Genomic DNA, 14,976 nt, shown 5'->3' on the forward strand with positions numbered 1-14,976 from the left:
CCTTAGAACAGTCTGAAATGAATCTGCTTCCTTTACAAACGCACACAACATGAGAGGTTTTTGTGAGTTAGGTGAAAGTGAACCTGAAGAGTAAGCAATTTTACTATTTGCATCCGTCCAACAATTTCCACTTAAATTGTTACTTAATTGCAAACCATTGTGCAAAACTTAAAACTGTCACATTAAAGGTCTGAATTTCTGTATTTGTTGAGTCCTAATATGTGACTGCGATCATCCCATTATTAGGTTTTAGATCATCTTTTGTAACATTTCACAAGAAAATTCAAAAAAATTGTCATTCAAATATTGCACGGGCACAAGAAAATTTTTTACAATTTTATACCAAATTTTACATCCAAACATTTCACAGGCAGATAATACTGACCTCACCTGGACATTGTCCCAAACCCAAACAGTCCTACTATTGTGAGGCCCAACAAGAGCAGAATTCCAGTTATCCCTAAAGAGTGAAAACACAACAGTGTGTGCAGAGCTTGTATCAAATCATCATGATATATAAATGATGAAGGCTACAAAAATAGATGATTAAAGTGAAATACATACAAAAATAGATGATTAAAGTGAAATACACTGATCAAAGACATAATAAGTACAGGCGTGACTTAAGATAGGGATGACAGAGTCTATAATAACTATGTACACAACACAGCCAGGTTTGAATGTCATATTTGATCGACGAGTTAAAAACAAAAACCAAACATTAAAATGTACTCTGTTGCACATAAACCCACACACAAAAGTAGATATAAAAATAAAATGTTGTAAATCCTGCGAATAAGTAGTGTATCAACTTTGGTAAGACGTGAGAGACATTAATGGAATGTTCGTAAGATCTCTCTAGGCTGCAGCCCTGTGGTTGGGGATGACTGTTCAACATCTACACAGACCAAAATATTTCTGGGGGGATGGGCGAGAAACTCCATACAACAGGAAGTGCTTGCCAATATGGCATCTTTTTCAATAGAAAATATAACTAGAGCAAAAATCATACCTGAGATTTTAAGATGTTTTTCCTTTTTAAGTGTACTCTGAGCCAAATTCATTTGAACTAGAACTGTACTCCCAGCAAAAGGCAAACCTCCACCATGGCTAAATAAAGCTTAATAGACCTCCACCCACGTGCATGTGCATAAAGGTTTTAATTCATGGCATATATGGAATGGTCACCATCCCAGCGCCCTATCCCTATGTGCTTTTAAGACCATTCAAATCTGGCATGGTGCTGGATATACAAACCTCGCTCACCGTTGTGGAAACATTTCTTTTTGTCCTTGACGTTTTAGTCGAGACTAAGAAAATTGGGTAGCCACAGAATCTGACCAAAAGTTAAAATGGTACAGAATACCGAAAGGAATCAAAACTACCGGTACTTCAGAAAAAAAAAAACATGAAGGACTATTTGCCCCGAAACTTTGATATCAATGTACCAGCTAGTTCATTGACAACAGAACCATGTTGAACCAGACCAGGAAAATACACGGGATGACGTAAATTCCTGCAACGATTCTAATAGACACGTTATTGCAGTTTATGTTTACTGAATAAAATTGGTACAACCTGCATAGAGTGGTGTAGATATGTTTTTTTAGATTTCACTGAGGTCTCGAAGTAGCTTAATACAAACGTCAAACAAATAGTCCCAATCATTTTACTACTACTACGATTGGCTCGAAACCAGTCCAGGGTACACCCCATTTCTCACCTGTGACCCTGAACAAGCATTCTCGAAAATGGATGGATATTACTATTAATTGGGAGAAGGGTCAGAAGGAGGGGGATGAAACTGATAAGGCTGTTGCCCCACGAAGCCCATTAAAGGGGGCTGTGGTGGCACATACTGCTGAGACATGAGAGGCTGTGGCCCAGCTGGCGGCACAGATGGAGGAAGAGGCTGGGCAAACTGACCCTGAAGATGACTCGAGTGATCCATCCCTCCACCGGTTGCAGACGGGCCTCCACTAGTGTTGGAGGTGCGGCTGCCACTGTAGCCCTGGTACTGATCCGAACTGTGGCCATTCCTGCTCCGATCTCTGTTCCGGTCGCTGTAGGACGATGAGGGGGTGTCATCATTGCGGTCGGTGCGGCCGTAGCCAGAGCGGCTATCTCTGCTGCTGCTGCTTGCCTCCGCAGGACGCATGCGGCGTTGACACTCATCCTGGTACATCGTATTGGGATTGTTGGAGCTGCTGCCACGGTAACGCATTCTGCCACCTGTGAGCAAAAACAGGAACATGCAAAAACCACAGTGGATGACAGGAGCACAGATTCAAACCTCCAACCTCAGAATTGGGAGAAAAATCTGTTTATGTGCCACCGACAGCAAATTAGTCAAGATTAAATCAGCAGTAGGTCACAGCCAGTTTTCATTTTGCTTCACAACAAATATCCATTGCACAAACTCAACCGAATTTTCACATCTAACATAATTATTATGTTGTTTCCCCCTGCCCCTCTCGTTACTACTCACTCAAACAATGGTTCCCCACCAATGTGCCAAGGATACGTCTTAAATTTCCCTTTATTGGTCTGAAAATCATTAACTACAAATAACATATACGTGTTCAGACCAGTGACATATAGTGAAAGGCAGAACAAATATATATTCTTCCACCAGGCAAAGGGTATAAAAAAAGTAACCTACAGTCCTCTGAAATCGTTTTTGCCCACATCTTGATTTCTGTGTTAAGGCACAAAAAAAACAAACAAAAAAAATCCTGCACAGCGATGTGACAGACTCATCACCAATTATGGCAAATGCTTGATTTCAGTTATTGCTGCCAATGATGGCACAACCCATTATTAGTTTCAGGGGCAATTACTTCTTTATATCGGGAGAGTTAGGTTTGAGTTTTTTTTGTGTGCCCAAATAAATGAAATTGGCTCTTAGAAACAACATTTTGTATTTCCTTGGGTAGTCACCGTGTCATATTAAAATTGGTGTGATGAACTGAAATCTTTGTCTGCAGTAAGTATGCAAAGAACACAGAACACAAATCAGGAAGAGGGCAAATACTGTATGTGTGCACTTAATTGATATTTTTTTTGGTGGGTGGTTGTCAGATTTTTCTCATGTAATATGTGCACTTTGTGAAATGCTGCACTACAAATGTTTCTCCAAACCAAAAGGTTTATATTTACCACTTCCTCTTCCATGGCCCGAATCGACCATCTGAAGCAGTTTAGGGTTGATAGCCTGATTTGCCTCCTGCAGAACTCGGACAAGGTCACGGGCCTGCCGTGCATTACCAGGAGTGAAGAAGGTGTAGGCAGTGCCCTTGTTGGTACTGCGGGCTGTCCGTCCAATACGGTGGACGTAATCTTCAGAGGAGTTTGGATAGTCAAAGTTGATGACGAACTTGATATCTTCAACATCTTTTGAATTAAAAAAAAAATGTTTTAGAAATTGGCAGATATCAGAATATTTTTGCTGCATCCAAAAGATGATGATGATGACACATTTGTGGATATTTTGCATCCGATTTAGATGATTGTTGTTGATGAACTCACCTCTTGCAAAACAAGACAGAAGTTACTTTCACTCATGTCTCCTTTAATAGAGTTTCCCCTCAATGAGTGTACAGTGATTTAAAATGTAGAAATCATTCATGGACGTAGCACACTGTATCCAGATGATATCTCGCTGACAATTTCCCAAATACTTTTGAGATTGAATATACGGTAGTGTTCTTGCTTCTTTGCCCACAATCAACACCCAATGGCAAATGTGTATGTTGTTCTTTGTTGCGGTTATCTGTTTTTTGACCATAATCTTCAAGCAAGTGGCTTTATCTTTACTTGTGAAGGAGAGGCAGTGCTTGTAATGCTGCACCTACCCCCACTGGGATACAATAATAATTTAAATATGTTTATATATTATATTTAAATTAAAACAGAACTGTCAAATCACTGAGTATGGTTGTAAAAATGACAATAGGATAACTATCACTGTCTACTACACCAGCTAGGAATAATGTTACTGTTGTGTGCCTAATTTTAGAAATGATAACACTTGTTACTGTGTAGCATGTGAAGATTTTTTGGGCATATCAAACAGATTTAAATGTTACTGAAAGACAACACATGTAGATTATGTTTCTTTAGCTTTGTAACTTCACAAATAAATACATTTCACAGTTCATTTCTGGGTCAACCACAGGAGCTGTAACACCATAAATATACTGAATACACAACAGTCGGGGGAGCCACGAGTGCAATAAAACAACTATTATTGCCTATTGTTGACTTGATGTGAAACACGAGCAATAAATTCAACTTTGATTTTCACCTATAAGACACTAACTTCCCAGCACGTTTTGGCAGAACGATCTTCACTGGCCAATCTGTGTGAACACAAATTGTCTGTTTCTCATTACAGAGTACGTAGGGCTCTGACCGCACTGCTGAGTCTGATCGAGAAGTCTCCCCTCCAGTGTAACCGAGAGACCATTTTATCAAACTAACAATAGCTAAACTTAGTTCAAGTATTGATTCAAAGGCTACAGAAGGTGGATGGAGGTAGCTGTATGTAGCTCACGGTGGGGTTAAGAGAAAGGGGCGATGCAGTACTTACCCCCTTTGTGTGGTGATCAGTCCTGGTTCAGAGGGAGGGGCTGAGGGTGAGGGAGACCGGATTCTTCCCTCACCTTCTGCACACACCAGCAACGTCAGACGGGAGCAGAACCGCGAAACCTCAAGCAACACTAACGCAGGTTCTGTTGCTCTCTCGCCACATTGCAGGACCCTCCTCGCGGCCCCAGGACTGGATCCAGACGAGCCCATCTAAACGCTCACTGTCTGTCTGCTTTTTTGGGGGGGGACGGGTCGCACAGCAGACAAACAGGCACCTCCGGCGGCTCCAATGACAGGCTCGTTGGATTCACACACAGACAGAATCGGGCTGGGGAAGGGGCTCTATGTTACCCATGGGAATAACAGGGGCTTTAACCCCACAAAACTAGACAAACATTTACGTTTAACGGGACTGAGCGTGCAGCGACAGCAGCGGCGCACACTGTTATAGCTGCTGCACGCTGCCAAATCCTAAGAGGAGACAAAAAGGAAGAAAAATATAATAACGGGAATTTGGGCAAGTCAGAAACCCTTTACTTATTCCCCCCTTCTCACACATATTGTTATGTCAACAAAGATCACCACATCATTTTCTTCCCGTTTGTCATTTCACATTTGTACATGCAGTACCTGTCCTCGACACCACACACATACACTATGTATGAGTGAGTCATGTTTAGCGCTCTGGCGTGTCTGCCCAACACAGACACTCCATTGCGTTCAGGCCGCGTGCCAAAGAGCCCCGCTTAAAGGATGCTTTGTAGCTATAGCAACAAGAAACAGACCAGTGGACCAGAAAGCCAGCAATCTCCAGAATGGACACTGGAGAGCCCGGAAGAGGCTCTAGCAGGCTCTAACACGTGGCGAACCTCCTTGTGATGCCTATCAATTATTGAAATTCACATTCTTCAATAAAGAGGAATCCATCGACAAAAAAAGAAAACAACTCTAGACTTTTAATAGGAGAGTTGAGGCACTGATCAACAGCAATACAATACTGTAACTCTTGTTCGATCTGCCACTCTATTCCACTGCTTATTTACCTAGTGATCACACTCACGGGGGTGGAGTGGGGTGAGGGAAGTGGGTGGCTGGGGAGGGACCTTAGATCATTCATTTGTCTAACAGCCTCGTGTGCAGGTGAATTCAAGTCAATTCTAAGAGAACAATAGAGGTGAGAAATGATTTGTAAATGTGAGAAGACATACCCAGACCGCGAGAGGCAACATCTGTGGCAATCAGGATGGGAGCTTTCCCACTTCGGAATTCTGTCGAAATTGAGAAACCATTCGTGAGCCAACTCAACATCAACCGCCAGATGAGGTCTAATAATAACTGACGATGTGTTTGTTCAACCTGTGAGCACCCAGTCTCTTTCTGGCTGGCTCTTGTCTCCATGGATACACATGGCTGGCCACCTAGTATAGAAAACAGAATCAGTACAGTCGCCTAGCAGGATGATAGGCTTGCAGGGTTCCTACAGGTTTCCTCAAGTTTAATGTAAAGCTTTCTCATAAAATCTTTTGTAATGGCTTACATCGCTAAGCCTTTAAAAAGAAATACTTATTTCAGTCATTTGGCAAATAAAAATAAAACGCATGGACTTGGACAGTCACAGTGAAACACCATAATTTACAACCTGGAGAAAACCCACACGTGCAAGGACGGGGAGAACATGCAAGCCCCACACTTGAAGGCCGGAGCCGGAATCGAACCCACTGACCTTTGCACTGTGAGGCGGACGTGCTAACCAGTCTACTATGCCGCCGGTATTATTTCCAAATTCATACATTCAGTGCTTTAGAGACCGTTCCAGGCCCTGGGAATTCTGCGTTTGACATCATCACGGTAAATTGTCAAACGAGCAGTAATATTGCTCACCCATCCCGTCGCATCCTTCTCGTCAGCTCATCACAGCGTTTCTTGGTCTCCACAAAGATGATGGTTTTGTTCTCCTTTTCTGCCATAATCTCCTCCATAAGCTGCATAAGTCTACAGTACACACAGGTAGGGAAAGAAGCTATATTATCCATCCATCTATTTTCCTCCACTGATCAGGCATCGAGTCACAAGGGCAGCAGACTAATGAGTGAGAGGCCCGGGCTTAGGGTATTTGCATAATTTCTTCTGCTAGCAGACAAAATGTGAAACATTTTTAAAAGGGCTTCCTCATTTGGGAAAAAAAATGTTACGAGCTGCGGAAACAGCACTGCTTCTCCCCAGCAGTTGAACATTTTTAAACTGACTTTTTTTGCTCATTGTCCAACAATGCAAACCTGTTCCATTAACAATTTACTGTTGACACTGTGGATCTTTTGCAAAAGTGCAGCATCTTTGGACTACGGAAGACGCTGAAAAAACCCCCCGTCCCAATTTCAAAACTTTGAGTTAACCGATAGAATCAAGGCTGGCCTTAAAAGGAGGGTGAAAAGGTCAATGCAATGGCATAGCCATAAATTTTCCCCACTTCCTTACTTGTGGTCCTTTTCGCTGTCCATGCAGACATCAACTATTTGCAGGATGTTATGGTTGGCACTGAGCTCAAGGGCTCCAACGTTAATCTGGATGTAGTCCCTCAAAAAGTCTTCAGCTAGTTGACGGACATCTTTGGGCCAAGTTGCACTCCACATAAGTGTTTGTCTGTCAGGCTTGGATGCAGAAGAGAGAAGGATGAAAGATGAGTGAGACTTGTAACTTAATCATATCAAATGCGCCCATTATAGCAATTCTCCTACCCTGATTTGTTCGACTATCTTGCGGATCTGTGGTTCAAATCCCATGTCCAGCATACGATCAGCTTCGTCAAGCACAAGGTAGGTGCAGCGGGACAGGTTAGTCTTCCCTGACTCTAAGAAGTCAATCAGGCGACCAGGCGTGGCAATGCAGATCTCAACACCTTAAAGAAGAACACAAACAAAAACTAAAAACACACACTCCACGTGGGATGAAAAAAGGCATGGAGTTAAACATACAAATCATAATCATTTGATTTTGATATCGTTCTGTTGTTAGGACTGTATTATTTTCGATGTTTTATGTGATGTGTTCAGTTGTACTGTTATATCACGTTAAATCTTTTGCAGAGCGCTTTGTTACGGTTGCAGCTGTTGTGAAAGCACGACAGAAATAAAGATGCATTGTTTTTCAAAGTCACCAAACATCATTAACTGAAAGGTTCATTACAAACTTCTTGCATGACGCAGCCATTGTCCTCTCACAGCATACCCACCCCTCTCTAGCTCTCGAATCTGCGGCCCTTTGGGTGCTCCACCATAGACGCAGGTACTTTTGATTCTGGAAGACTTGCCATACTCAGAAGCCACTTGCTGAACCTGCTGGGCCAGCTCTCTGGTCGGGGCAAGGACCAAACACTATTTTAGGGGAGAGACTTGGTTAGAAACTGCCTGACAACAAAAAAGAAGCACAGTGGATCCCTCAAAAGTCAAACGGTGTTGAAGTGGACAAAGTTTAAAATGTGCTGCCAATGTTGAACAAAAAAACAAAGCCCGAGCAAAAATTATGCTTCATAGTAACGGTATTGTCTTTATGTGCTTTTTGAAATATGTTTTGGCCTTGTGTGTGTTCACCCTTTCAAAGGTAACGGTGGTGCTAAACCAAAGAGGAAAATGCATGTTAAAGACCACAACAGAATTACAACCTGGGTGTCTTACGAAAGAGTCTGCAAATTAGCCACAGGACAGTCGTAGCAGAAGCACCGGTAATAAGCTGCCTTGGCCTTTTACACGAGCCAGGGAAGCGAGCTATCGTGGCAACTGTGCACACTGCTACTTCTATACAGTAATGCGGCATCTTGTCTTGTAATCAGATAATTAGATGGGGGATGACATCAGAGCCAACTTCAAGTGTGACAGTGAAAATAGTTGTCAGACAGAAGCAATGCTTTCAACGGAGAGGGTCAAGTACTGAGCCTTCATTTTGCATCACAGATTGTAAAATATTAGCGGGACTGTAAAAAGGTTGACAATTTTCATTCATATGCATTCTAAGTAAAAATGGATCGAGAAAGCAGTATTCCTCAAAGATACATTTTGCCAACAATATGAAGAGCTATAACCATTTTAGCACTTTCCTATATGATCATATTTTTATTTCATTATAATTTGGTTATGTTATGAATGCCCTTGACTTTGTCACCAATTTACAGTGAATACCCTTGCCAAAAAGTCAGCGGGGAAAGGTTCCAGCTCACCCGCAATCCTGAAGAGGATTAGCAGTAGAAATTAGATGAATTCTTCAGTATTTTCATTATTTCATATGGGGAAAATGACATTCATATAGAGAAAAAGCCTGTTATGGTGGATTATGTTTGATCTGCCTTTCCAGCAGCTCCTATATTTTGTTGTTCTACTTCTTCCTTTCATAACTTTGCTGCTGTCAATTGGGAATTTCTCCATTGCGAGACTAATAAAGGTTTTCTTATCTTATCTTATCTGTGAGGTCCACTGTATTCATTTCGCAAAAACAAAAGCAACACACGAAGCACATGAACTTACAATAGGACCATCTCCTCTCTCAAGATAGGGCTGATGATTAATGTGTACAATTGATGGAAGAAGATACTAGAGACAAGAGAAAAAGAGAGGCAAGTGCAGTGTCAGGAACTACATGAAATCAAGCACACGTTGAAATTCAGCAGTTGTCCGAAAATGTTTGAGAAATGCAGTTGAGTTGACAACAATAATATTGAATTATTTATATTTATGATTATCATCGTGTATTAATTAGTAAACAAAAACAATGGTTGCAGACATTCTTACAGCGAGAGTCTTTCCAGAGCCAGTCTGCGCTATCCCCACCATGTCCTTGCCACTCAGAGCCAGAGGGAAGCCCTGAGCCTGAATCGGTGTGGGCTCCGTGAAGTTCTGCTGCTTGAGCACGTCCATCACATATTCTAAGGCAGGGAGAGGGAAAAATATGTTACTGGACCAACTCCTTTGGTTTATAAGCAATAAAGCTGACATGTTTTGCTGATGTAGCATGCAGTTTACAGCTGGTGTACTCACGTGGAAACTGTGCCTGTTGAAAAGTGATTACAGGTTTTGGACAGTGAGAGCCTTTGATGGTGATCTCTTTCTTGCTGCGAAACTCTTCAATTTCATACTACAGGTGTAAAAACAGGACGAGAATTACACAATAGTGACTGTTCATGTGCACCAAGTTTGATTTATGTTTTTAGGTTATTTGTTTACTCTGTCCTTAAACTTAAACAGCACTGTGCTTCAACTTTGTTGTTTTAAATGGTATGGTACAAGACTGAGTTTTTAGCCAACTATCACATGTCATTTCAACAAAGCAAATAAGGGCAGAAAGATGATGCTGACTTCAATCCAACGAAAAGGTATGTACCTCAGTCAAACGTTGGACATCTGGGTGCTCAGTGTAGAAGTTCTTCTCAAATTTCGGCAGCTCATCCAGATTCCACTTCTTCTTGCGGAGACGGTCGCCTAAATTCCCAATCTTCATGGGCGGGGGGCCAAAACTGCGACTCCCAATTGGTCCAGAACGAGGCCTATAGGTTATAACATATGAGTAGGACAGCAGAATCAGTCATACAGCATGCAGCGACGTCACATCATTTTGGGTGATTTTGCAAACAGTTTTTACTTTAAACAATTTTCAAAAGTTGAATTTTCTGGATTTGACTGTACAAAATTATATTATTACCATAAGGAAAACCGATAATTGCACGAGTAATGTCTTAAATCATAATCTTAAATCACTCAAAGTTATTTTTAATCTATTCAACATTGCAGTTGCGTTTCGCGCCATCAGGTGGCAGTATTTAAAGGTCTCAACATTAGACTACAAATATTTGCGAAAAGAACACAAGTTTCCACTTTCCAGGCCTGAGTGCATTTAGCAGAGGCTCGGGGATAATGACTTGAAAAAATGTCATTAAACAAATTGACGATTATTACTGCGCGTTTTTCTATCCCCCAAAATAGTTTTCCCCACTGAATTAATGCGTTTTGCATTAAGTTAAACGGCATTTCATCTAAAAAAAGTAATATTGTGTGTGAGTGTCTGTTTCTCGATAATATACAATATTCAGCTTGTTTGAACTTTAAACGATCTACGACCGAGACACCCCCACCCTAGAAAAAGATCAACAACACCGAAGACTGCGAGCCTTGCAACTGAATTTATTGAAGTAAACTTGAAACTTCGACACAATTACGGGATCTGTTCCAAGTTCCAGCAATGCAATTGGCGTAATAAAACATTTCATACATGATATCAATACCATATTTTAAGATATTAAAATACCTGTCTCGTCCACGATCCCTGTCTCTGTAGTCATAAGAAGAACCCCGCCTCATCGTTCCAAAAACAACAGTGCGTGGAACTTTGGCTCCTTAGTCTTTTCGACAAATCTTTGCGCCGTAATTTAGCACAGAAGCACGCTTGTCGACCAGTAAACACGTGAGACTAATTTGGCACACAAATAATACACTTTGTGACCAAAATTACGATTAAAATTTGTCTAAGTTTTGACGCGTCACGTAACACAGGCTAAACGCAACTTATCTACACGCAATTTATCCCCGCCCTCTTCTGAGGCGTAATGTCAACTGGTCATGCAGCGTATCTCAAGATTTTAGTGAATTGCTGCGTGAAAAAATGTACGTAGTAATAATGATGAATATAATTTGTTGTTTCGTTTCACAAGGGGGAGGTGTCACTGTAGGGGTTAACTCTCAGACATTAATTTCCGCGTAGAAGAAGAGTCTTTCTGGGGGGGAAGGAAGTTATCGGGCCCAACAGCTATTTTAGACATCAAGCGAGGTGGTCGCTCGTTATTAAAGTACCAGTATGTCAATCCATCGGTTTTAGCGACATGCCTTTGCTAATTCAAAACATACGAGTCGAGCGTATAACTTCGACCGGAGAACTCTTCGACAAATATCCAAATTTACAGGTTGGTCTCTACAGTTTGGCTAAAATAGCTGTCATCACCAAGCAATAATAACCTTGGCTTTTTTGGTAGACGATTACCTGTACTGATATATAATTTGATGACTCTTATGCCAGCAAGATTTTAAAACATTTGCATTCATCGTAATAAGACCGATGATCAGTGACATACAGTATTTGCGCATTAACTAACTCTTTTTTAAATGTGGTTGAGATGATATAGGATGATAAAATCATGGGAAAAAAATCAAGGATATTTACTGATTTATATTACTTGGGTAATTTGTCTTTTTGGCCTGTATTATTTGTACTGTACCTTGCATCATAACTAGGGCTAAAGTTCAAAAATTCTGACTACCTTACCTCTAAATATTTGTTCTTGTAACAGGAAAATGCGAAAGCCTTTCGTTCTCAGCCGATCAGTAATGTTGACCCCAAGTGTCTCCTGTACGTCCAACAGAGAGAGTTTGCTGCAACGACACCGGCAGATAGTAAGGGGAAAACTGTTACTCTTAAAATGGTTTTAGAAAACAACATTATTCATAAATGTTTCTTCCAGAGACTGATAAAAGCAAGCCATGAAAACACATTGATCGTACTGAAAGTACCGTAAATGGACGTAAAACACGACTACAGTAAAAAAAACAACATACTTTTTGTGTAGAGCTGTTTCATGATTTAAAATAATAATAATTCTATTGGAATCATTGGTTGAGTTTCATTTTCCCCCCCATTAACAAGGGGACAAACCCTTTTGTCAATGTGGTTAATTGGACGTGTTCTGTGAGCCTGACACCATGACAGCAGCTGAAATGCTAGACTCTACCTTAACACCTGTGTCTTCTATACCTTGCCAGATAATGTTTCAGTGATTGGGTCTGACGATGCCACCACCTGCCATTTGGTTGTGTTACGGCATACAGGTGAAACTTGTTTCCTGGTTTTCTCACTTGTGTCCCTTTTCAGCCTGCATCCAAGTTTAAATCATGTTTCTCATTGTCAGGAAGTGGAGCTGTTTGCCTTGCACACTGTGATGGTTCCAACACTTTTGCTGAAGTCCCCCTTCTTATCAAGTCAGTCACATCGCTGAGTGCCTGCTGTAATGAGGGCAGGTATGAAGCAAACGGGCAGTACAATTCACAATGCGTTTACTGAACCTCCTCATCCCTCCAAGTAGACTTGAACTGCATCTTGTTGGTGGATTTAAGGATGACACAATGACATCCCATGAACTCAGCCTTAAGATACTGGGTATTGTCTAATTCCCTGACCTTAAGTTGCCCTGCTAAATAAGAAAATAAATATGCTGAATGTAACTTTTAATTTTCCAGCAGCTTTCCAGCAACTGAAAGATGATATCCATCTGCAAACATGTTGCATCACAGGTGACCTAATGTGAACACTACATCTTGTTTACAAACGTCATAATTCCTGTCAAATCCATTCTTCTCTGCTCCACTTCTCCCCAGAAATGAACGATGTAGTCGTCAATGCTGTTCATAAACCTGCAGTTTATGGTGTTGGTATGTGAATGCTGCCCAAGAAATTATGCTGTTCTAAGTGCACGCTGCTACTTAATTTTCCTTTATATTTATATGTTTTTAAGGTGTAAACGTTAAGACAGGCAAAGTGTTCCCTGCTACTTTTCCTTATAAAGGCCCAGCAGAGGACCTGCGGTCAGCACGCACCTTCACAGGGGGACAGGTACCTCCAACACACCAATTATGATGTGTAAACTAATAAACCAAATCAAGAAACCTTTTGCAGGGTTCCCACGTGCCATTGAAAAGCATGAAGTCATTAAATGTATTTTGCAAAAATGAAGGCCTTAAATTGCATTAAAAAGCATCAAATGCGATGTCCAGAGATATTCAAAATGAAATTCAATTGATGAAAAAACATTGTTACGAATTCAATTGCTTCTTTAGATATGAAGCACATTTTATCGAGCAATTCCAGAAGGTAGATCAAAAAGCAGAGCAGCATCTGTTTTATTTGTGGTTCGTCTGCTGCAAAGCTATGTCACTAATGACAATGAACAACCCTATAAAACTTAACAAAATTGTGCAGTGAGTCACTATAACACAATTGAGCTATAATGAATATGCTAAAATGATTTATAGTTGTCGAGATTGGTGAATAGTTGTAATTTACAATGAAGAAAATTGGGTAGGGGTCCACATGTTCCATGTTTGTTTGAGAAAATGAAACCACTATTTTTCTCCCACGATCAACTGAATCAGGTTTTTATTCTTGTACAGATGGTTGACATTTATGACTCTAGTCGAGGACTTGTAGAAGTCGGCCCTTGGAAGTGGTCACCTAATATGGAAATTGCCTTTTGGTTGTCACAAGACGATGCCGTCATTTTACAGGTAAATGATCTCAAAACGGCTCTTAGGATTAGCAATTCAAGGTGTGCGGGTTGCTTCGCAGTGCATATTAAATTCTGAATTTGTGTGTCCCAATTAGTACATGTCCACATCACCAAAGGCTGAGCCACCGCACTTTGTCCACCACATCAAATCCACCATCCAGTTCCTTCTAAAGCACCCAAACTCTGATCGTCTCTTCCCTGGGGGTCAGCCGCAGCTCTACCACAGGTCTGAAAACGGAGACTGGGAGAGATTTGCCTCTCAACTTGATTCTTGATTCTCAATGACCATCCATTCACCATCTGCTATCTCATTGTGTCCTAAACTCGACCTTAAGTCTGTTGAACGGCTATAATAACTCATCTGGCTGGCCCAGTAGAGAAGTAGAAACAAACTGCATTTTGTAATTGTATGTTTCCACTCATGCGAGTTGATGGAAAACCTGCACCTTCCATCTCCTTCTGTGTCAGATCAATGTCTCACTATGCCTCATTATTGTAATTACATTATTTGTGAAACCTTATTGTCTTTATTGCAATCAATAAAATTATTTTACGGATGAGTGCAGATTGATTTAACAAAACCTCATGACATAATAGCAAAATTACACACACTGTCGAGATGTAGTAAATGATAAGATGAAGAGATGAAGGCAAATCGTATCTGTTACCACACAAAACTGACTGTTTTCACAACAAGCGATTCCATTTCACCCCTTTCATCCCTTTCTATCCAGAAACGTGTCGACTATCCCCCCTCAAAGGTGCAGGTTCTGGGTTTTTGACTTTTTAACTGGACTTTAGAATATTTTTAATTTGTGAATTAAAAAAACACCACCTCACCTTCAGCTGAGGACCCTTCCCAATTACAATGCATATTTGGATCTTTGGCTATCAGTGGCAGTGAATTGTTAAAACGCTTCTACTTATTAGTGTACGTACTATGTTCATGAAGTGCAACTGTGGTATGAACTTTAACTTGTGTGGTGATCTAATATATCTGTTGCTTCTATGTAATAATTTAATGAATGGGCTAGATGAAGATGAAGTTCTTTCATGTCTATATCGTATTTACG

At 40.9% G+C, this 14,976-nt stretch overlaps 2 protein-coding genes across 10 annotated transcripts; one reads left to right on the plus strand and one right to left on the minus strand.

Annotated features, from left to right (window-relative positions):
- Nucleotides 1–292: 292 nt before the first annotated feature.
- LOC127613723 (probable ATP-dependent RNA helicase DDX17) lies at nt 293–11,179 on the minus strand. Of its 6 annotated transcripts, XR_007966297.1 has the most exons (15): nt 10,879–11,179; nt 9,958–10,120; nt 9,615–9,711; nt 9,369–9,502; nt 9,105–9,170; nt 7,820–7,961; nt 7,326–7,486; nt 7,066–7,238; nt 6,472–6,582; nt 5,947–6,008; nt 5,799–5,858; nt 3,160–3,393; nt 2,144–2,232; nt 1,927–2,063; nt 293–460 (listed from the first exon to the last, which is right to left on the minus strand). XR_007966297.1 is itself a non-coding variant. In XM_052084933.1 (14 exons), exons 1-14 carry the CDS (start codon nt 10,929–10,931, stop codon nt 387–389), a joined length of 1,836 nt encoding a protein of 611 aa, XP_051940893.1. In that variant the 5' UTR covers nt 10,932–11,179; the 3' UTR covers nt 293–386. The 6 variants fall into 6 exon arrangements, 5 of the variants coding, with proteins under 5 accessions (XP_051940893.1, XP_051940892.1, XP_051940894.1 ...); XM_052084933.1 differs by having other exon boundaries at nt 1,927–2,232; XM_052084935.1 differs by lacking the exon at nt 293–460 and having other exon boundaries at nt 1,835–2,063.
- Nucleotides 11,180–11,314: 135 nt separating this feature from the next.
- Nucleotides 11,315–14,460, plus strand: ntan1 (N-terminal asparagine amidase). Of its 4 annotated transcripts, none has more exons than XM_052085055.1 (10): nt 11,315–11,530; nt 11,915–12,017; nt 12,384–12,449; nt 12,530–12,638; nt 12,701–12,777; nt 12,861–12,911; nt 12,996–13,049; nt 13,133–13,230; nt 13,788–13,901; nt 13,999–14,460. In XM_052085055.1, the coding sequence occupies exons 1-10, from the start codon at nt 11,450–11,452 to the stop codon at nt 14,176–14,178; spliced, it is 933 nt and encodes a 310-aa protein (XP_051941015.1). In that variant the 5' UTR covers nt 11,315–11,449; the 3' UTR covers nt 14,179–14,460. The 4 variants fall into 4 exon arrangements, with proteins under 4 accessions (XP_051941015.1, XP_051941013.1, XP_051941016.1 ...); XM_052085053.1 differs by having other exon boundaries at nt 11,316–11,530; nt 12,858–12,911; XM_052085056.1 differs by having other exon boundaries at nt 11,317–11,530; nt 12,704–12,777.
- Nucleotides 14,461–14,976: the final 516 nt, after the last annotated feature.

This window comes from Hippocampus zosterae, chromosome 13 (assembly GCF_025434085.1).
Source record: "Hippocampus zosterae strain Florida chromosome 13, ASM2543408v3, whole genome shotgun sequence".
NCBI classification, from domain to species: domain Eukaryota; kingdom Metazoa; phylum Chordata; class Actinopteri; order Syngnathiformes; family Syngnathidae; genus Hippocampus; species Hippocampus zosterae.

Coding starts and splice junctions, on each gene's coding strand:
- LOC127613723 (XM_052084932.1), bottom strand. CDS start 10,931: ATGAGGCGGGGTTCTTCTTATGACTACAGAGACAGGGATCGTGGACGA. Junction 10,121..10,878: donor AGGGATCGTGGACGAGACAG/GTATTTTAATAT, acceptor TATAACCTATAG/GCCTCGTTCTGGACCAATTG. Junction 7,487..7,819: donor GATTCGAGAGCTAGAGAGGG/GTGGGTATGCTG, acceptor TTCTTCTTTAAG/GTGTTGAGATCTGCATTGCC.
- ntan1 (XM_052085053.1), top strand. CDS start 11,450: ATGCCTTTGCTAATTCAAAACATACGAGTCGAGCGTATAACTTCGACC. Junction 11,531..11,914: donor ACAAATATCCAAATTTACAG/GTTGGTCTCTAC, acceptor TTCTTGTAACAG/GAAAATGCGAAAGCCTTTCG. Junction 12,018..12,383: donor TGCAACGACACCGGCAGATA/GTAAGGGGAAAA, acceptor ATACCTTGCCAG/ATAATGTTTCAGTGATTGGG.